Genomic DNA, 21852 nt, shown 5'->3' with positions numbered 1-21852 from the left:
AGCTGGAAGTTGAAGGTGATACGGTGATCCAGGGTATTCCTAGAGGGGAGAAGGTGCTGATTGGGGAAAACTTGTGGGTGAAAGAAACAGATTTGATGAAGATGTCATGGGGAAGTTTGGTGTTCAGGACAGGAAGGAAGAAGCCCAGATGGTGGTGGAATTTGCTAAAAAAAAATTGGGAATGACAGCGGTGAACACATTTTTTCCTAGAAAAGATAGAAGCTTGGGGTGATGTGAGTGGAAGGAGGAGAAGTTGATTACATCGTGTGCAGATGTTGTAATCTGAAAGAGACTGGGACTTCAAAGTGGTGGCTGGAGAGAGTACAGCCAGGCGGCATAAGAAGGAAGTGAGTAGGAGGACTCTTGTTCAGAAAGGAATCTGGTGGCTTTTAGGGAGCAGTCAGATAGTGATTTTGGACCCATTCAGAGGAAGGGACAGTGTTTATGTCGGTAAACAGATGCTGAGGTTGGAGCTACCAGGAAGGATGCCTAAAGGAGAGCCAAAAAAAGAGTTGTGTGAATCCTATTGAATCTGTTCTAATTCTGAACTCAATTTGATGATATTTAATTTCATTTAGAATACAGTTGTAGAACTGCACTGAATCCCAGCGTTTACTACACATTTAACAAACTTGTACCCTTCTGCAAAAATAGTGGACCGCAGATTGCCATTTCTTGCCCATCTGTTGATCCACACATACAGTTTTTAATGATTTTCTGACATTGTTTAAATTAAAGTTGTACACTTTTACTGCTTAATGTGAGACTAGTTCTCCAGGGCACAGTAGGTTAATACAATTGGGTTTTATGAAAGAAACTCTCCCACTGATGTTGTTTAGGCAGAAACATAACGTTTTTGGTTGTAATTTTTTTGTACAGTTTCTATCAGATGGTTTACTTTGCTTAAAAACTGGAAAATCCTGAGTTAAATTTTTATTAAAAAGATAGGCGACTGATTTATTACTCTCCTTTTAGACGTTTATTTAAAAAGAACATAAGATGCTTCATACGGAGATCGTCAAAGCATTTACTTTTGTGATTGTTTGAAAGTGGGTGGAAGGTGTCAAGCGTAGGGTTTTTTATTCACAAAACCTAATCTTTTGATGATGAAAGAAGATGAAAATTCTACCTAGATATCCATCCTATCAGTGTTGAATCTAACCTTATCAGCTTTGATGGAAAGCTCTTTTTGATGTTTTATTGTTTCAGTTTGGAAAATAGATTTATCCTTACCTGCATGAACAAAACCAGATAAACCTGAACTCTTACGCTCCAACTCACACTTACAAATGTGTGTAAAAGTGTTGAACTAAATTGGTATCTTAGGGATTTGGTAAGGTGAGGGTGCAGCTCAGTCTTGCAAATGATGAAGTATTTTAGCATGTTTAACATTTTACTTTTTAAAATATAATTTTCATAACAATCAAAATGTTACTTTTTAAAATTTCTGATAAATTGGCAAAAAAACCAAGGATTAGAATTTCGAATTCAAATTCTGTTTTATAGACTTTTTTTTTTTTTTAGCCTGTTTGGTTAGTGACTTTGTTTCTTCGGCGATTAGTTTTGCTCGCTTGCTTTTATGGAAATGGCTCCTTCTGATTGTGCAGCTGTGCATCAAACCTGGCAACCTGTGATATGTCGCACATATGTTTGCACATTTTCCACGCATGAAATTTCGGTCATTTGTGAAACATGCTTGATATTTGTAATTCATAAGTGTTTCTTGTGTTCGTCATTTGTTTATGTGCATGGATGTCTATCAAGGGTTTCAGTCTTTACAGTCTTTACGTTGTCTTCATGCAAATATTGCGCACATCACGCATGTACTTCCGATCTTTATATTATATATATGGCACCTATATCAGATTAAAGCTATAAAATGAATGCATGAATTGTGGACCAGATTTGGCTTTAACATTGTTTACGCGTTTTTTGCGTGATTTAACTGTACTTCTTCCGGAGTTTGACGTGTATCGTTCATGATACATTTGTAAAAAATTCACGTAAAGACCCCAACGTTTCTAACTTTTTCAACGTATATTTATGTAATATTCATGTATGTAGTGGCTGTGGGACATGTCCTTAAGAACAACAGGTGGGGGAAAAACACACAATTTCTCTTTTTAAAAATAAAATATTTACATATAACTTTAACCCTTGTGCCATCTTGTGGGGCCCAGATGACCCCACTCCCAACGTTAACGTGCCTTGGAGGCATGTTAACGTTGGGAGTTGGGTCATCTGGACCCCACAACCTTTTTCCTTCAATGATTTGTGATCTTCACTGGTGTCCATGGATCACATGAAATCCTCTCCACCTTTATCTACCTTTGTCCTGGTAGGGATAACACGTCAATGTAAGGGTGGGGGTCATCTGGACCCCACAAAATAGCACAAGGGTTAAAATATATACATTTTTTTTCTCCTTACAAATGATTTATATTTGAATTGTTTGAAACAGATCAAATTTATACTGCATGTAAAGCTGAAGACATTCTCTAGTAGACATGACAGGACAAGTGGAGTAAAAAAGTTTTCTGACTCTGCATTGTGTTCAACATTCATTCAGGAGTCATTGTTTGGGTGTTCCTTAAGTAAAAGCATATTTTAGGTTAAAAGAGGCAGAGATCAAAAAAAATGGAAACACGGGACTGTGTTTTGAGGACAAAATGTTTTCATCCATTTTTTTCAGATGCTGAGAAAAATTCTTACTCTGTGGAATACAGACTCAGCTCAAGGGGCCATGTGGGTTCAATTCCACGGTCAGATCTTACCAGTGAATGTCAAAATGCTTGGCACTCAGCATCAAAGGTTGGACTGGGGGGGGTTAAATCACCAAATGGTTCCTGAGCAAAGCTGGGACTGCAGCTCCCTGCTCACGTAGGGTCCAATACAGAGATCACATTTTACACACTAAGGTTTGGGACAGCTAGTGGTACTTTAACTCAGGTTTACTGCATGGAAAATACACTCAAATCAACTCTCACAGTAAAGCCTTAGCATTAATACAACAGAAATACACACAAAAAACCCCAATAATATATAGAAAGATGGAAAAAAATTTTCCTTTTATATTTTCAGCTACAAGTTTTCATGGATGTTTCATTTACCTATTTAGATTGTAAAATGTACCACCCACAATTATCAAAATTGAAACGACAGTTATCAGTGGTCTTAGAATCTTGTGCAGGCCACCAACATGCCCCGCACATTCTGTATATACAGGTTGTTCTGCGTTAGGGTAGCAGTGATGTCGAAGAGCTTGCTGTCATGGCTTTTCATCACTTTGTTATGCATTCATTGGCCCCGGGGAAAACCCAGGACACGCTGGAGAGACTATGTCTCTTGGCTGGCCTGGGAACGCCTCGGGGTCCCCCCAGAGGAGCTGCAGGAAGTGGCCAGGGAGAGGGAAGTCTGGACATCTTTGATTTTGCCTTTTGCTGCTGACCCCTGGACCTGATCCCAGATGAGCAGAAGAGGATGGATGGATGGATGGATGGATGGATGGATGGATGGATGGATGGCCACTTCACTAGGCCTCCTTGGGTTCTTGAGTTACTTTGGGGGTATTGAGCGATGTAAAATGAAACTAAACTGATCGACGTCATCTTCATGTTTCCTTCTTAATGTTAATTTGATCTTCTGTGCCTCATTGGACATGATTGGCATGCACGTCAGAACCGAAAGATTGAACATTTCATTTACTAAAATAAATGTAGTTTTTTTGTATGATATATGATGTGACTATACGTGATTTTATCTTGTGTTTCAACTGTGTAGAAGTTCAAGTCAGTTGGACCCTCTTTGCTTCATCGGTTCACTAAAGTAAAAAAAAAGTTAACATGCCGATACAAAAAACAACCCTCAGACGTTCAGTCTGTGCGCATTTTTGTGCGGCAGGTTCAATGTGCACAAACGTTTTTTTTTGCCATTCTATTTGTGCAATTCACCAAACAAAGTCCCACAGACCCTCCTGCTGTGATCAACGGGCAAGCAGGTCCCGCTGTGCAGGCTGTTGCTTTCTGACTGTTTCCATCACAAGCCACAGGCCTGCTTCTGCCCTGCTGCTCCGTCCACGCCGTGGTGTTTTTTTGTTTGTTTTTTTTCCAGCCTCTGATGTTGCTGACCACAGAGAAAAGCCACAGTCTAAGCAGTGAAACCCTGCATCCAACCCACGTCTGCCCTCACGTGCACCTGCTCCGTTTCCCTCTCAGCATCCAATTTATTTCAAGTAAAAAAAAAAAACAAGATATGAATAAACCACTGTTTGTCTTTATGAGAACCCTTTTTGTCATTTCAGATGAGAGTCAAAGACCTTGAACGCGCCACAAACTAAATGTATTGAATCTACTACACTGCCAGAGCTTGATTCCATTTTGAGTTTTGGAGCTCAAGGTTTTAAATTCTACTGTTTTGTCTGACTGTCCGAGGCAAAGTAAAAAAACAAAAAAAAAGGTCTCGTGTCTGCATTCATTACTTTCTGCATCCTTTCTTAATTAAAAATTAAATTGTTAATGAAATGCCACAGATACTATGAATAAACAGAAGCTGACCCTTTGAGGTCCGCTGCAGTTTTCCCTCATGGTCCCTGCTCTTCTCACCATCAAGGTAATTCCCCTCTTTTCATTCACTACTGAAGTTGTTCGCTGTCACAGTGAAGGACTGCCTTGGTTTCTAACTTGCCTTGGGACATGATCAAATCCGCCTGGTTACAAACAGTTTTCAGTCTCCGCCTCCCTTTCTCAGACCACTTGTCTTAAAGAGCTCCTTAAGTGAGTAGGAATTGTTCAACTCTGCTACAGCTGTACGGTTTGAAGCGCTGAGGTCTTCTCATCTTAAAATGTGTGGTTCAGTGCAAAGCAGGGGTGGGATTAGCAATCTATTGAATTACTTTTGACAATCTTTAGAGCTAAAAGTTTCATTATGTCATGTATTCTATGCAAAAGAGCTAATATGTTTATAATTAAGAGTAATAATTGAATTATGTACTGGTGTATGTGGACACGTGTATTTTCCAATCAATTTTATGACTAATCATCCTATGTTTGATATATCTTTGTATAGCTATAAACTTATCTTGTTTTTGTATTATCCTTGCTTTGATTGCTTGAAATAAACTAAATCCAAATCCAAGTGTCTGCACCGTACAGTTTTCTCCCATGCGTGAGTGCAATTCCTACTATTCTTGCCTTGCGTTTTCTGATTGGTTTATGGTTAATAACGATCCATTTTGGTGTGGTTCTAACCTCTTACAGATCACCTGGAGTTTCGTCTCCTCTGATCCAAAACGTTTATGATTTCTGCTGTTAAAACAAAGTTCTAAAATAATTATTTTGTTTCAAATTTGAACCTAAAACTACGCTCACAGTGTCGTGGCAACGTGTGTTCAAGCAGCATATTCCTATGAAAAGTCTATGTAAATGTACATTTTGGGCTTCCGCGTTCAAACTTCTCGGGTTCATGTGTAGCTATGCAAGTTTCCATGTCTGTTTTCAAACGCATGTCGAAAGTGAAACCGGGTCAAACTTGGGGGACTTGGATTTGGTAGTGACATTTTTCCTTCACGGAAGTGCCAACTGTTGATCGTGTAGGAGAAATGATTAATTGCTGGATGTGCCCGGCTGGAATTCTTTCATATATATACCAAGTCTTTCATGTATCGGAATAGAGCCGTGAAAGAAACAACCTGAAGTAAGATTAGCGAGAATTATAGGGCTTTGACATTCGGCACCCCGCGTTTGTCCAGTATGAACACCACAGGCTGAATGTAATTTTAGTGTGACAGTGGCATCACTTTTTTGGGAGAATCCATTTTTTGGTTACAAGAATCCAAAGACCAAACAGCGATTTCCTTTGCTATAAAATAACATCTCATCACAGAGGGGATTTGTTTTTGTTTTTTTTCAGTTTACTTGTGTTTTTTAAGCCAATTTCATCAGAATGAAACACATTGTTGGTTCCTAAACATGCATTCATACATTTTCTTTAATTAACAAAACAATGAATTAAACAGTGCATGTCTTTCAGCTCATTGGAAGATGCCCTGATGGGAAATGTTATTTCTCACTTGTCTCTCCTTAAAGCTACTTACAGTAATAATGCTACATTACATAGAATAATAATGACAGAATTTAACCTAGACAGCTGAAGCCAATTACCTTAATGATGCATAGGTGGGTAGGTTTCACGGACCTTGCCGAAAAAACAGATATACCAGTTATTATTTTATTTTTTTTAAAAGGATGAATTCATTTCCTTCTTACCCTCTCCAAATTTTAATCAAAATAAATGCTTTTTTTTTTTTATTCAACTTGTACATTTAGCCCAATACCTGAGATTAGGGCTGCATATTATTCTTAACAAATAGGGTCATCTTTTCAAGTTCCAGAGAGAGGAAACTCTTTAATCCCCTACAGTCTCATTAGAGAGCCAAGCTGCACCCAGCACTCCGCTGTGGAAGCAGCTGAGTTCGCTTTTGAAGCTCCTCTGCTCTTTGGACACGTTTAAAAGTTGCTTCGTCTGAACAATTGGCTACAAAGCAGAAAGCCTTTATAACTGAGTGGGAGGACTCTTTTACCGTGTGCTTGGACCAAATATGAGTTGATTACTTTTGTTTACCCTTTTGTCAGATAAATTATATGTAAATCTTGATGTGCTTCCGTTTTGTCTTGAATACAAGCTCATGAGCACGTTGGTGTCTGCACCTTCTCACAGCAAGGAGGTTCTAGTTCAAGTCTCATACTGGGTTCACACTGAACGTGATCAAAAGTGTTTTCATAAACTTGACACTCCTGACTGGTGTGGGAGGAGCTCCTATCCAAAGGTTTTAGCCTCATCGCTACCAGTTAGGTTGGTTACAGGCAAATCATCAGGTTTGTGGTTTGAGCGCCAAATATGCCATGAATCTACCTTAGGATCCCCTCTTTCAGAATACCACGTTAGCCAGGAAAAAAAAAAATCCAAAATGGCGACAATTTGTTAAGATGGTGGCCAGACAGTCAATTGTTACAAAAATCTTTTATGTCTGTTTGCCCCAGTTCCAACTATATGGGCTGTTGATGCACATAATGCAGCCATTAAACTTAAAGGGTATCTACAAAATAATATTAAATGTGTATATTTCAAAATCTTGCATTTTCTCGTGGCGAAAATGAAAGAGCGGACCCACAAGGTCAAATACCAAATTTGGTGATTGTGCTACAAAATGCATGATGATTTTAATAACCGGCTCCACCAGCAGGGCGGCTGCATCTTAGATCCTCATTTGTCATCGTGGCTAATGGCAAAATTGTGATACTCATCGGTTCATTTTTATACTTTTAAAAACAACTTGCCACCTTTCAGGTTGGGCATAAATCAACTTATTTCTGCCATCATGAAGCTGATGGAGACAAAAATATATCTTTTATATTTCACAGGAGAAAATCCAATTTAAACCAGAACCTGGAATCAAAAGTTAGTTTTATGTCTTTAAGTGCAAGTTAGCCATTACACCATGTTTTTGGCTATTACTGAAACCCCCTGCGGCCCATGAGTCATCTTTCACGAACCCCTCCTGACAAGGGCAAGCCACTGCTGACCGCAAGCACCCTTTTAAACTTTTTCCTTTGACATGTTCTTGCCCAGTCTCAACTTGTAAAATTAGAGTTGTGTGTCGCTGTCACAAACGGGCAACCTGCTGACATCCGCCGCACACGGCGCCGGATTGGGACCTCCGCAGGAGAGGAGACAGCCAACTCAGGAAATAGTGCAGGCCCCTCTCCCAGCGATCATTTCCCAGTTTGTTTAAGGCTGAAACAGCCCATGTAGGCAATGCAGTGATGAGATTAAAGGATTTAGCAGATTATGGTTAGCCAAGGAAAACATGGCAGCCGTGCATTCCGATCTTCATTACCGCTAATTTAGAAAGGTAATGAAAGGAGACAATGTTGGTAGTTAATGCAGAGAAAAGCCAGCTCACAGCAGTTGTTCTTAATGCTAATCAGATCAAGAGAGTTGGAATAAAGGAGTACATGTTCGCAACAAAGTGGTCAATTTTTGAATCACACTGTTTTTGATGTGATTGCTTTAAAACCCTTTTGCTATCCTCGTCACTTTGACATTGGGAGTTGGGTCATCTAGACCCAATAGACAGTGCGCTGAACCTTTTTTCTTCAATGATTTGTGATCTTCACTGGTGTCCATGGATTACATGAAATCTTTCACCTTTATCCACCTTTGTCATAGTAGGGAGAACACGTCAATGTAAGGGTGGGGTCATCTAAGATAGCACAAGGGTTAAAAGCACCATTATCCTTAATTCATCTATTCATCTTTACAATGACTGATTACATTTTGCTATATGTGACTTAAACAAATTATTAGGATTCTTTAACATTTGCTGCATTAAAATTGCTTTACTACTTAATGTTATTGCTGTTTTCAAGGAGATTTGACAATTTAATTCTGAGGAAAATGAAGAAAGTTGCATTTAAGATTATTTATTTTTTATGCGCACAAAGAGAGTTGCACTGCATACATAAGACTGAGCCCAAGCTCCATGTCTGATGGTGTTTGAAAATTTTATGAATTGTTATAAAGCAACTGGAAATTTAATAAAACTAAATTAAGTTTTAACTTTACCAAGCAGCTTCACAAACACTGAATTTTGCAATCTGGAAAACGTCTCTTGCACTCTTCAGTACTCAGTATCTCTGAGTTACACTGGTTGAATTTGTGGCTAGAGATGTCCTGGATCCATTCTAGGTCAGTAAATCGGATTGTTAATCACAAATTATGATATGAATTGAATCGTTGTTAAAAATCATTACACCCCTAATTATTTCATATTATTAATAATAAGAAATGTTTTCAAGAAGATTTGACATTTTAACTATGAAAAGAAGAAGATCAGAACAAAACAAAGGCTTTTTTCCCCCCGAAAGATTATCTATTTTTTATGCGCACAAATAGAGCTGCACTAAGAAATGCAAAGATAAGACTGAGTCACAACTCCATGTCTGGTTTTGTCTTAATATTTTATGTACTGTTATAAAGCAGTGGGATATTGAATTAGAACTGCCTCGGAAAATGTTATTTTCCAAAATAATTTTTTTTTGCAACAAATGTGCAACTATTATGTGACTATTTTTTTAACAGTATTGATTTTAATACTTTTAAAACAAGCTTTTTTGTCTTTTTCTGACACAATCGCATGGCCAAAAATCCATTTTACTTGTAATTATTACAAAAAACCTTTGTCCAACTTTGCCTTTCTAGTGTTTGCTCCTAAAGTTAATTACTTAACATAATGGAGCCTCTTTCTGAAATTGAGCAGAAAGAAGGAAAAGCAGAAAATGGAGAAAAAGGAAGTAAATGAAACTTAAGGTCACATGTGGAAAGATGAACTGTGAGAACTCCAAGGCAGGAACGCTGTGATACAATTGTAAATGCTTTAGGATAATATCAACTTGTTTACTTACTGTGCAGCGGAAAAGAAACAGGAAAAAAAACAAAGCAGGGATTTGGGGGAAAAAAGAGGAGAAAAGCAAAAGTCTCAAAGTCAAAGATAAAGGGAATCACTGAAAATGTCCTGCAGCTGAAAGTGGAGTCATATCTCCCACTTATGTCACATAACCTTCACCTGTCATTTCACACAACACTTTCCCTTCATCTATAAGTGATGCTGTCATTTCTATTTGATGCAGCGTGAGCAGTGGGGAATGGAAAAGGAAGCCAGGAGAGCGGAGTGGGAAGAAGGGCAAAGGAAGAAGACAAGGGAAACAGCAAAAAATGTGTTGCGTTTGAGAGCGAGCAGACTCCACAAAGAGAAATCACCTCACAAAAAGACTTTGTGTCATTTCTAAATAAAGCTTTCCATTACAGGTATCCAATCATTCGCTGTTCATGCCTCCCAAAGAAATCAACAAAATTTAACAGGTCTTATAGAGGAATTCAATAAATTGGCAAAGATGCAAACTTGCTGGAATTACCTTTTCTTTGATTATTTTTATTAAATAATAAAAATAATATAATATAAAAAATGATATTGGCCTAAAAACTGTCTAAAAATGTGTATACACTTATCCAAATTTAAAAAAATTAAATTATGAAGACCAAAACAACTTTTATTGCAATGTTTTATTCAAATATAAAAAATGTGGGGGGAAAAAACATGATATAAAAGTTAAATAAAACCAAAGTTTAAAAAAGGAAAAATATTAAATGCTGAAGAAACTAGCATTTAAATGACTACTGACAATAGAGACCAGAGCTAATATTAACCCTTGACTTTTCTCTGCGCCGACACAGCAGTCATCTGCCTGCAGACACAGGAAAACTCCACCTCTGCACACCTCCACCTGTGTGAAAACGGTCAATCCCAGGTGAGGGACGTGATACTGATGAAATGCTTCTTTCTATTCTCCATTCATATTAGGCTTGCAGGATAAGATAGGCAAAGATAACCCAAACAGAAACGCATGTAACGCAGTTAGAGTTGGCATTGTCAACTGATTGAGTGGTTTGTCAAGAAGCGTCTGCAGATGTTTTAACTCTTATTTAATGACATAAGTATTAGAATCCGTTATACATATGTGTGTTTGTGTGTGTGTTACAGACACGAACCAGCGGGTATTCCAGGAAGCATGCTTAAACTACCCTGACTTTAACCCTGAACTCTGGCCGAAATCCTATGTTGGTTCCTAAAGATCTGACATGAGTTAGAGTAATTACACTTGACTTGGTAACCCTGGGTTAATGCACGTGCACAGCAAGTACATAAAGTACGTTGTATCCCACAATTCCTTGTGATGCCGATCTAACAGCAGCATCAAAGTTACACCTACTTAATTGAATTAATTTGAATGAAAGTAAAATAACTGTCTGATAACTACATGTTATTTTTAAGATGACTAAACAAAAAAATATATTTATCTTAACTGAAGCAAATAATTAAGTTAGATCAGAGTAGTCAAAGTGGTCTTATCACCCTCTCACAGTGGACAAATTATTATTTGAGCTTCTTCATCCACTAAATCATCTTCGAATGGACACGCCATGCTGCTTCACCTCTCTGAAAACAAGCTAGCCTCAAACCTACTGTTATAACTATAACCTGCTTTCTGGAACACCCCCCAGGGCTTCAGACATTTTGTAAACAACGTTTTGGTGAACTGGGCCTTAGCCCCGCCCATGGCAACTAAGACTCATGGGAAGTGTTGATTCCCACACCTTGAGTTAGGGAGCTGTGAAAAGAAGTCACACTCATGTTGTTGCTGTTATGGTATGGTTAAATTTAAATATTTGACCCTCTGCACACATACAGGTGAGCTGTGACTGCTCACCTGTGCCTCAATGATCTTGAAAAGATCTGAGTTGCATGTGGAAATATGAAAATGCAGAAAGGTATAAAGTATGTGTGATTATGAAACTGAATTCAAAGTCAAAAACAGAGGTGCTCTTAAAATTCAAATTTAAGTTATTTCAACCTTTGGTCAAGTCACCAATAATTGGAATTTACAGTTGTTTCAGCCTAAAAAATTAAGTTTGTACATCTAAGCTTGAGTTGTGAAAAAGATTCAGAGTTAATCCAACTTGAACTTTTAAGTTCATACAATTTACAACTGAGTTAGAAGAACTTAGATAAATGAGTTTGAAAACTCCAACACAAAACTTAAAATATTGAGTTTAGGTCCTTAACTCAAAATTTTACCGAAGTTTGTCGCCTTACAATTTTAAGTTCTACGAACTTTTCTTTTTTTGCAGTGTACAACATCTGAGTTCTTGATTGGTCAAAGTTCAACCTGGTATAACTTTCAACGCGTGTTCAATGGCTGCATGTTCTGTGCGTAGAGCCCGAAAATGGCTACAGAAATTAGCATTGTTACGCATTATTGCAAGAGTTTCGATTGTGGAAGCCCTTAAAGTGCAGTTGCGCGAATTTACATAGGCTTTTGATTGGAAGTGGCCATCTGAACGCACGCCCGGTGTGAACGTTGCTTCAAGTCCCAAAGCAGAGGGAAATTAAATTTCTAATTCATCCCTAAAATCAGTTAATCACCCAGTTAAAGGTAAAAATGTAGGAGGATATCAATATCTGATACTCAAGTATGATATTTTTGACTTTTCATGTCTGGGTTCTTCTCGATGAAGACCTTTTAAGGCATTGATGATGAAATTGCTCATTTATCAGTCATTCTATATTCTGTCACGTATATAGATATTTTAAGTGAAAATTTTGTAAAATCAATAAACTTTATTTTGGATGTCTTGTTTTTTTCATGAAAACAGTAGATGATCCATATCAAGACAAAATTAAACAGAAACTACTGAATGATTAAACATTTCTCATTTCCATCTTTTCCAAAGGGGGCAAACTTTTACCCGTTGCAGTTGGTGCAGCAGCTCCTCAGGAGCCGACGTTCTAAGTGCAATTTAGATATTATACAGCAAGATGTAATGGCTGCACATAAAATCCCCCTTTAAGTCAAACAGCTCATGACCGCACGCCACGTCCTCTGGCCCTGCAGAGCTCGTGAATCAGCAGGGAATAAACGAACGGACAGATTGAGGGACTGCAGAAAAATAACAAGCTACACAAGCTGTGTCGCACCGCACTGCCTGCCACTCAAAATTTACAGCCCCTCCTCCTTGTCCGTACAAAACATCAAGAGCGCCTAGAGCTGTGGCTTCCAGCTGCTGGACGGCTTTCAGTCTCATGAATCACACCAGGACAGTAACACGTAAAAAGTCGACTTAGATCAAGAAAAGACAAGAACTAAAAGCTGAACTATGACAAACAATTACATATTTAAATGTGTAATCTGTGATCATCTCTTGATCTTTTTTAAAAGTGTTCCAGAAGGTGTTTCAGTTATGATTATGATGGTTTTAGTCAAAAAAAAAAAAAAAACTTTCTGCAGAGTGGCAGTAGTTGTCTCTTAGTTGTGGAATCATTGATGAAGAGTAACCCTACCCCCACTCGCCATCATCCATCTGCTTACATGCTCATCCGCTATCTTAAAGCCCCCCAAACCATCATTAGCGGGGCAACAAAGATGGCAAGCAACATTATAGCTAATGTTGCCGTGCAGTTTAGAGCCAGATACCAGCTCGGATAATGAAAACAAAGATGCACAAGGATTTATTTGTCTACAAGTGGATGCATTAGAATGGGACACGCCCAGTGTATTTTTCTAAGCCACACATTCAAACGCCATTTTTCCCTCAACTCCTGATTCACAATAGAAAAAGTAAAGAAATGCTATTTGGAGCTTAATTTTTTAAATAATGTCCATTATCCCAAAAAAATCTTAAAAACACCAAAAACAAATTTTATATCTGAGTGAGTCTTTAACCTCAGTCTTTCTCAGCTTGACACTTTTTTTGGGGTTGGCTATCCAAGTGTTACAGATGTTGAACATCTGTCAGTTGGGTCCAGTCTCACTACACATGTCGCTGTCAACACTTGAATAACATCCCTTTTGACTAACCGTAACTTTAACTGTTTAACTTTACGCGATCAACGTGAATCAACTGATTCTGACAGTTCTCTGCAACAAAATTAGCCGATACGCAGATGGCGAAAAGACTTCACTACAGTAAAGTGTTGAATGTCAGTGCAAGGCTGATATTCCCCACTTGAGAATGTGCTGAAATTACGTTTGTTACTTAAACAGTCGAAGACTTACGATAGTCGAAACAATGCAAAAACTCACTCTAAAAAGAGTATTTGGGCTGTAGTTGGAAAGATGAACTTTTTTACATTGATCCAACTTAATTATTTAGTTTGGTGAAAACAATTAATTTTGAGTTCATTCAACTTAAGAATAACACGTCGAACATAGTTATTTTACTTTTAATCAACTTAATTCAATCAAGTTGGTGTAACTTTGGTGTAAAGCTGTCAATGCGTCATGATGTCATAATGTAAGGCGGCACAAGGAATTATGGGATACCATTTTCTTTGCCTATCTGGGAAGATTGGGGTGTTGTCCAGCTGTTTTACTCTGTTTTAACTAGTAATTCAAACTGTTATGTTTATTTCTTTCTGCACCATGAGTTAGAGTTTGGGAGAGGATGATGACCAACCCCCTTGAGTGGAAAAACACTATGTCCCAATATTAAAAACAGAGATCACGACACATAAGTTCCTGCCTTGTATTGCGAGAGATTGCTGGGTCATTCATGTCTTTGATATGGAAATTACAAGGCCCATTGGTAGAATGTGTCAATTTAATTTGTACAAACAAAATAAAAAATAAAAAATTAAGTTAGATCAACATATGAAATTGAGTTGGATAGACATAAATAATTAAGTTGAATAAACTTAATTCAATTACATGTTACCAATTGAAGTGATTCAATTAAGTTGGATCAACTTTTTTCTTTTTACAGTGCTGGAGCCCCAACACTGGTGTTAAGGGGTTCAAAATTGCAGGGGGTGATTTGTCATGACCTTTTTTTTTCTTGTGCTTTTTTAGTTTTCTGATTGTGGAGAAAACATGGGGGGAAAAAACTATTTGCCCTCATCTTGCTAATACCCTACAGAAAAATCTAAAAAGCTTTTTCCCGTTTTGTTGTAGTTCCATAACTGGACTATGTACCTTTGACCAAACCACTATGACCCTCAAAATGACAAATCTAGTGTATTAACTTATAACCCTTGATGTTGGTATTTTTTCCAATAAGAACTAAACCTTTTTTTCCATTTGCTGAACTGTGTTTTACTTTTTATTTTTTGTTTCATAATAAAAACTTAACGCCTTAAAAAATACTGTAAAAGCTGGGTGTGCTTCTGTGACATAAATAAAGCCCAAAGGTTGTCCCTTAATTTTAATGAAGCACATAAATAATTTCTTGTTTTTTAGACAAAAATGACAAAAAAACATTTAGATATCCAGTAAAAATATGAACTTCAGAGACCAGACAACTGCATGGATGTCTATACTTGATAGACGCTCTGCTCTTTTTTTTTTTCTGTTATGTGCCGGACAGTTTAACCTTTCTGTGTCCTTTGATCCTGCACTACTTGAGCATTCTCTGGTTGTTTATTGCTCTCAGCTCAGGCATTCAGCTTGTGGCAAGAAGATATCAAGTCGTAAAGGTCTTTTCTATTAAGGAGTCACAAGTCAAACAAACGGGAAGCAGCACTTGACTGGGAATAATTTACACATAGCTAAGTGAAGAAGAGCCATTTTCACTTCATTTATTGATCTGTTGAACCCGACTTTAATCTTTTTGTTTTTTTTTTCCCAAAGAGGCTCTCTCATTTGGACATAGACACACAAATCAGCCACGGGCGTCCATTTTGGGGCAGCACTCACCTGTAAATCTTGTATCTGGTGGAAAAGCCCTGCTGGAACCTCTCTCTGAACTCAGTGTACTCTGGACATCTGTGGAAGGGTCCCTTTTCCGACAGCAGCCAGTCCAGCTGCCCACCGCTCTGTCTGGTGTTGAACCCCCACGCAGAGGTGCTGGAAGGGGATGAGGAGGAGGAGGAGGAGGAAGATGAGGAGGAAACTGAACCTTGGAGCGCCTTCCCGCTCTGTCCACCGCCGCCTGCTTGTTGAGCTTGAGTGGGCCATGGCAGCCATAGCAACACCCAATGCAACCACAGGAGCATCAAGGAGGATGCCGACCATCTAGCAAGGATGGCAAAGCCATGGGAACACCTGTGTTTTCTCACTGGCCAAGGAGTCGCCATGGTCCCTGTGGTGATGTACTAGGGCACCTGGGACAGGCATTTCTTCTGACAGTCACCTCCCGTGGGCCTGATGGGGACAAAAACATTGCTTTACTGGTTTGAATTTGGATAACACAGATCCTGAACCGAGATGTATCAAAGAGAAAAAGCCTCTTCTGCCCCAATCGGATTTCTGACTGCATGAGTCCTCTGGGTTAGTTCACTTCTGAAGGGGGGAGGGTCATGGATTTGAACTACAAAGCCAAAAATCCTAATATGTGATCCGTTTGCATTGTGAATTATTTATCTGTTGTTTATCTAAATACTTTACAACAACCAGGAGGCGGGATGTTTTTGACAAAGAAAGACTGAAATCAGCTGTTTGATCACGCAGAATCACATGGAAGTGGGCCGTATGTTAAGCAATGGAAATAAATAAGCTTTATTTTTAAATTTAGCATGAAATTTACATTGAGTCAATTGACAAGCATGACCTAGGAGTGGGCGGAGCTCTGCGACAAGCTGCCCGACAACTGAGATTTTCCTTTATGCAGACTTTACCTCCATTCTTAGACAACATAAATTGATTTCACTGTAACTTAATGCTGTGATTAAGTATTTAAAGTGGCATCAAAAAAGTGTTATTGCTGTACAAACATAAACCACAGCAGACAAAAGGTAATATAATTTTGCAGACACAAGTCCACAATCAGCAGCTTTAATTTCTCGTGTTTTGGTGCTTACTCACATTTTAAAGAACCGCGTCTAATTATGAGTCAAATGAATTCCTGTCTGTGCAGATACAGTTTGCTTCAAGATAAATGTCTCACAGAAAGGAATTTTACTGGAATAGTCTGTTGAACTCAGTTCAAATGGTAAGAATGTTGAAAATTACCCCCCTGTCCTTTTTAGTTTTATTTGATTTCACACAGATATAAAGCAATAAAGATCAGAAAGTCAAAGTTAAGGTCATTATTACTTCTATCCTCGTCACAACTGACCTTAAGCTCACACCGCCCTCAGCAAACTACGTTCAAGCGACAGCTCTCAATAAAAAGTTTATGTAAATGCGTGTTTCGGGTTGCCACGTTTAAAATTCTTGCATTCACGCGTAACTACAAAAGTTTCTACCACCGTTTTCTGGCTCTACGTAGAAAATAAGCAGTCACTGAATCTGCGTTAAAAGTTAAAACCAGGTTGAACTGCGACCAAACAGATACTTTGATTTGATAGTGAAGTATGGACGTTGTTCCTTTAAATTCACGGAAGCCAACGGTTTGAAAATGAATCATGAAGGAGAAAGTAATAGTTGTGATATGTGCCCGACCGGAATTGTATAACACCAAGTCTTTAATTTACCAGAACAGAGCAGTGAACGAAAAGCCTGGAGCAAGATTTACGAGATTTGCATCACTTTGACAATTCAAATAAAGCCTCTTCCAACTGTAGGTGGCGCTAGTAAACAGTAGAAAAAAAGAAAAATAATAAGAAGGAGCCCCTTTCTGCATGTCCAGCATGAACACCATAGGCTAAAGTGTGTTCAAGAATTTGCATTTCCTGATCATACCCGCCACATGCCAGGTGTGAACATAGCTTTAGGCTTCAAACAAATTAGAATAAAAATAAAGAATAAAGAATAAAATGCCACCGACTGCTCAGTATTAAAAGCCATTCTAAAAATGTCTTTAGTTATGTTTTTAGTTCAAATTTAAAACACTTAAGGTCTGATATCATACGGAGTTCAATGTGCATAATAAAAATGCATAGTGGATCTATTATTATTATTATTATTTATTTATATTGTTAAGAATTTTTTTTTACCTCACTTGTGTTGCACTGAACTTATCTGTATTCACAATGCAGACATTTGATTGATTGCAGGTGATTTTTGCTGAGCAGAGTTTTCTGATAAAGGAAGTAAACAATTTGATTTAAAAAAAAAATTAAAGAAATGTTTGAGATCCTATAACTGACTAAATGAAAACTTACCAAAAATAAAAGCCTCATCCTAATACTGTTTTCCAAGTAAATAAAAAAAACACCCTACTCTTTATGATTAAGTCTTTAAGTGATTATCTGTGATCTGACAAAAGGTGTTCTGCCATTAATGGCGTAATTTTAAATCATATGCAAAATAAAGTTTGGGCAAAATTTCCACCCCGGACAACCCATGGGGTCAAATTTGTCCACTAATTTTTAGTTTTAATTATTATGGCCCGCAGCACTCACAGAGTGCAAGGACCATATTGTAACTGCTACGAGGGTCGACCCCCAAAAAGGTCCAAAACGTCAAAAAAACGCGTTAAAACGCCAAAAAAAGGGGTCAAAAGTCGCCCAAAGCACACAACGACACGACAATTGTGTAACGCAACAAAAATAGACACACACACGCACAACACCAACGCAAAAACGACAAAATTGTAGTCGCAAAAATGACGACAAAAACACGAAAAAGCCAAAAAAAGCCCCAAAAAGCCCTCAAAAGAAGGGTTTAAAGCCAAAAAGACATGCCCAGCCTATAGTAAAAGACAGGCCGCATTGAAATACATAGGCCACCTGACTGCAAAAACTTCTATATTGTTTTTGCTTCGTTTTTTTATTATGGCCCGCAGCACTCACAGAGTGCAAGGACCATATTGTAACTGGTACGAGGGTCGAACACTCAAAAAGGTCCAAAACGTCAAAAAAACGCGTCAAAACGCCAAAAAATGGGGTCAAAAGTCGCCCAAAGCACAAAACAACACGACAATTGTGTAACGCAACAAAAATACACACACACACGCACAACACCAACGCAAAAACGTAAAAATTGTAGTCGCAAAAATGACGACAAAAAAACAAAAAAGCCCCAAAAAGCCCTCAAAAGACAGGTTTAAAGCCAAAAAGACATGCCCAGCCTATAGTAAAAGACAGGCCGCATTGAAATACATAGGAAATCCTAACCGCAAAAACTTCTATATTGTTTTTCGAATGTTTATTATGGCCCGCAGCAGTCATAGACTGCAAGGACCATATTGTAACTGGTACGAGGGTCGAACACTCAAAAAGGTCCAAAACGTCAAAAAAACGCGTCAAAACGCCAAAAAATGGGGTCAAAAGTCGCCCAAAGCACAAAACGACACGACAATTGTGTAACGCAACAAAAATACACACACACACGCACAACACCAACGCAAAAACGTAAAAATTGTAGTCGCAAAAATGACGACAAAAAAACAAAAAAAACCCAAAAAGCCCTCAAAAGACAGGTTTAAAGCCAAAAAGACATGCCCAGCCTATAGTAAAAGACAGGCCGCATTGAAATACATAGGAAATCCTAACCGCAAAAACTTCTATATTGTTTTTCGAATGTTTATTATTATGGCCCGCAGCAGTCATAGACTGCAAGGACCATATTGTAACTGCTACGAGGGTCGAACACTCAAAAAGGCCAAAACGTCAAAAAACCGCGTCAAAACGCCAAAAAATGGGGTCAAAAGTCGCCCAAAGCACACAACGACACGACAATTGTGTAACGCAACAAAAATACACACACACACGCACAACACCAACGCAAAAACGTAAAAATTGTAGTCGCAAAAATGACGACAAACACACAAAAAAGCCCCAAAAAGCCCTCAAAAGACAGGTATAAAGCCCAAAAGACATGCCCAGCCTATAGTAAAAGACAGGCCGCATTGAAATACATAGGCCACCTGACTGCAAAAACTTCTATATTGTTTCTGCTTCGTTTCATTATTCTTTTTCTTCTTCTTTCTAACGGATCCGTTGATCGAAAATTTGACCCCCGCCACATACCCGAAAACTCACCAAAATTGGCACACATCTGGGATAAATTGAAAATGAATTTTCGGCAAAGAGAACATCAACCCCCCCACGTCGATGACATCACGGCGAGCGTTCCCGTAAAAAAAATGAATGGGCCGAAAATCGCTTATGGGGCCAAAAAAAAAATTTTTTAAATATAGTTACGAAACCAAAACACGCGTGTTGGAGATATCCCAAAGATGTTATAAAATCATTATGGGATGGCCACACGACCTACGGCTTGGCGGCCATTTTGTGGCGAAGTCTGAGAAATGGCGATTTTCGTGTTTTTTGACAATATGGGAAAACGACACTTTTGTTTAAGCGATTTTCATGAAATTGCACACACATGCCAAGACCATGATTCTACAATAACCAAAGAAGTTTCGTTGACCTTTGACCTTGGGAAGGGGCGGCCATCTTGAATTTTCATAAAAAAGCACCTTTAGTAACGGATACAAACGAAAACTCGTCCTAGGGATTTTTATCGATCTTTTTGAAACTTCTCGGGCATCAATGGCAAGCTACTGTGGACAAAATGTTGGAATTAGAAGTTGTAGAATTTGAAACGCGTGCGCGTGGCGAATTCGCAACCGTCGCCATTTTAGCTAGCTCGCACATATTTTATCGGAATAGCCTGAAACTGAAATATGCGATACCCTAGCCCACACTGAACAAAACGATGTCACATACGACAAAATCGAGAAAGGAATGTGGCCGTGGTAAACAAAAAACGATCGCAAAAAAAAGTGCTGACTCTGCAAAAAAAAAAATTTCCGGATTTTATTTTTAAGAATCGGCTAACGAAACCCAGATAACTTTGTCGGGTATATCCAAACAAAGTTTTGAAATAATTACGTGATGGCGACACGACCTACGGTTTGGCGGCCATTTTGTGCCAAAATCTGCCATTTTGAGTTTTTCGCGTTTTTACACAATATGGAAAAAGGAACTTTTTTTCGAGCGATTTTCACGAAATTTGATGTGCATGTCCCTAGCGTAAGTCTACAATCAACTCTGGAGTTTCGTTGACCTTTGACCTCGGGAAAAGGCGGCCATCTTGAATTTTCTATAAAAAACACCTTTACCACCAGATTCAAACGTAAACTTGTCGTTGGAATTTTCATCGATCGTCTCGAAACTTTTTGGGCATCAATGGCAAGCTACTGTGGAAAAAATGTTGGAATTAGAAGTTGTAGATTTTGAATGGCGTGGGCGTGGCAAGCTAGCAAAGTGGCGCACTGTTATAACTCCCATGCATTTCAATACAATACAATGAAAATTTAATGCATGCATTAATGACTGAAACTGAATACATTGAAAAACACTGGATATGGACATATAAGGAATGTGGGCGTGGTTAGCATAAAACCCCTGTTGCTAAGGACAACAAAAAGTTTACCTTTACCGATTTGTCCGAAACTGACGTCAATCTGTTCGTCCTCCCGAGGGGACTAAAACATAAAATGGTTGCTATGGAGATAAAATCAACAGAAAAGCCGCCATTTTGAAAAAAGTGTTTTTTTTATCAACTTATGACATATAGCTCTCACCAATGGAGGAATGTGTTTTTCTGAGTCAGTTGATAATGCTGATCGCTATGCTAGCACTTTTAGCCACATTAGCATAGCTAGCATAGTTAGCATAATTAGCATTTTAAACAATTTTTACTAGCCTTTATCAACGTGGGCGGTGAGGACGGTGGTGAATAGAGTTGGGCATGGAAGGCGGGTTGCGTCTGCGGGCCATACAACGCCGCTTGCGGCTTTAATTATTATTATTATTCCCGTTTCTAACGGATCCGTTGAGCTCAAATTTGACCCCCGCCACATACCCGAAAACTCACCAAAATTGGCACACACCTGGGATAAATTGAAAATGAATTTTCGGCAAAGAGAACGTCACCCCCCCGAAATCGATGACATCACAGCGAGCGTTCCCGTAAAAAAAATGAATGGGCCGAAATCTCTTTATGGGGCCAAAAAAAAATATTTCGAAAAAGAGCTATGAAACCAAAACACGCGTGTTGGAGATATCCCAAAGAAGTTTTGAAATCATTATGGGATGGCCACACGACCTACGGCTTGGCGGCCATTTTGTGGCGAACTCAGAGAAATGGCGATTTTCGTGTTTTTTGACAATATGGGAAAACGACACTTTTGTTTAAGCGATTTTCACGAAATTGCACACATATGCCAAGACCCTGATTCTACAATAACCAAAGAAGTTTCGTTGACCTTTGACCTTGGGAAGGGGCGGCCATCTTGAATTTTCTTAAAAAAGCACCTTTAGTAACGTATACAAACGAAAACTTGTCCTAGGGATTTTTATCGATCTTTTTGAAACTTCTCGGGCATCAATGGCAAGCTACTGTGGACAAA

General features: G+C 38.5%; 1 protein-coding gene across 3 annotated transcripts in view; it reads right to left on the bottom strand.

The window, feature by feature from the left end:
• The window catches only part of brinp2 (bone morphogenetic protein/retinoic acid inducible neural-specific 2), a 281900-nt gene that overhangs the window by 111616 nt on the left and 148432 nt on the right, over window positions 1-21852 (bottom strand). For all 3 annotated transcript variants that reach the window (XM_078934944.1, XM_078934942.1, XM_078934943.1), the window contains one exon: window positions 15306-15752. In XM_078934944.1, the coding sequence (XP_078791070.1) occupies window positions 15306-15685 (380 nt within the window). In that variant the 5' untranslated portion in view covers window positions 15686-15752. The remainder of the gene's footprint in view (window positions 1-15305; window positions 15753-21852) is intronic.

This window comes from Oryzias latipes, chromosome 17, assembly GCF_053564925.1.
Source record: "Oryzias latipes strain Hd-rR chromosome 17, Olatipes_Hd-rR_3.1".
Lineage (NCBI taxonomy): Eukaryota > Metazoa > Chordata > Actinopteri > Beloniformes > Adrianichthyidae > Oryzias > Oryzias latipes.
This window is presented reverse-complemented; position numbering and strand designations above follow the sequence as displayed.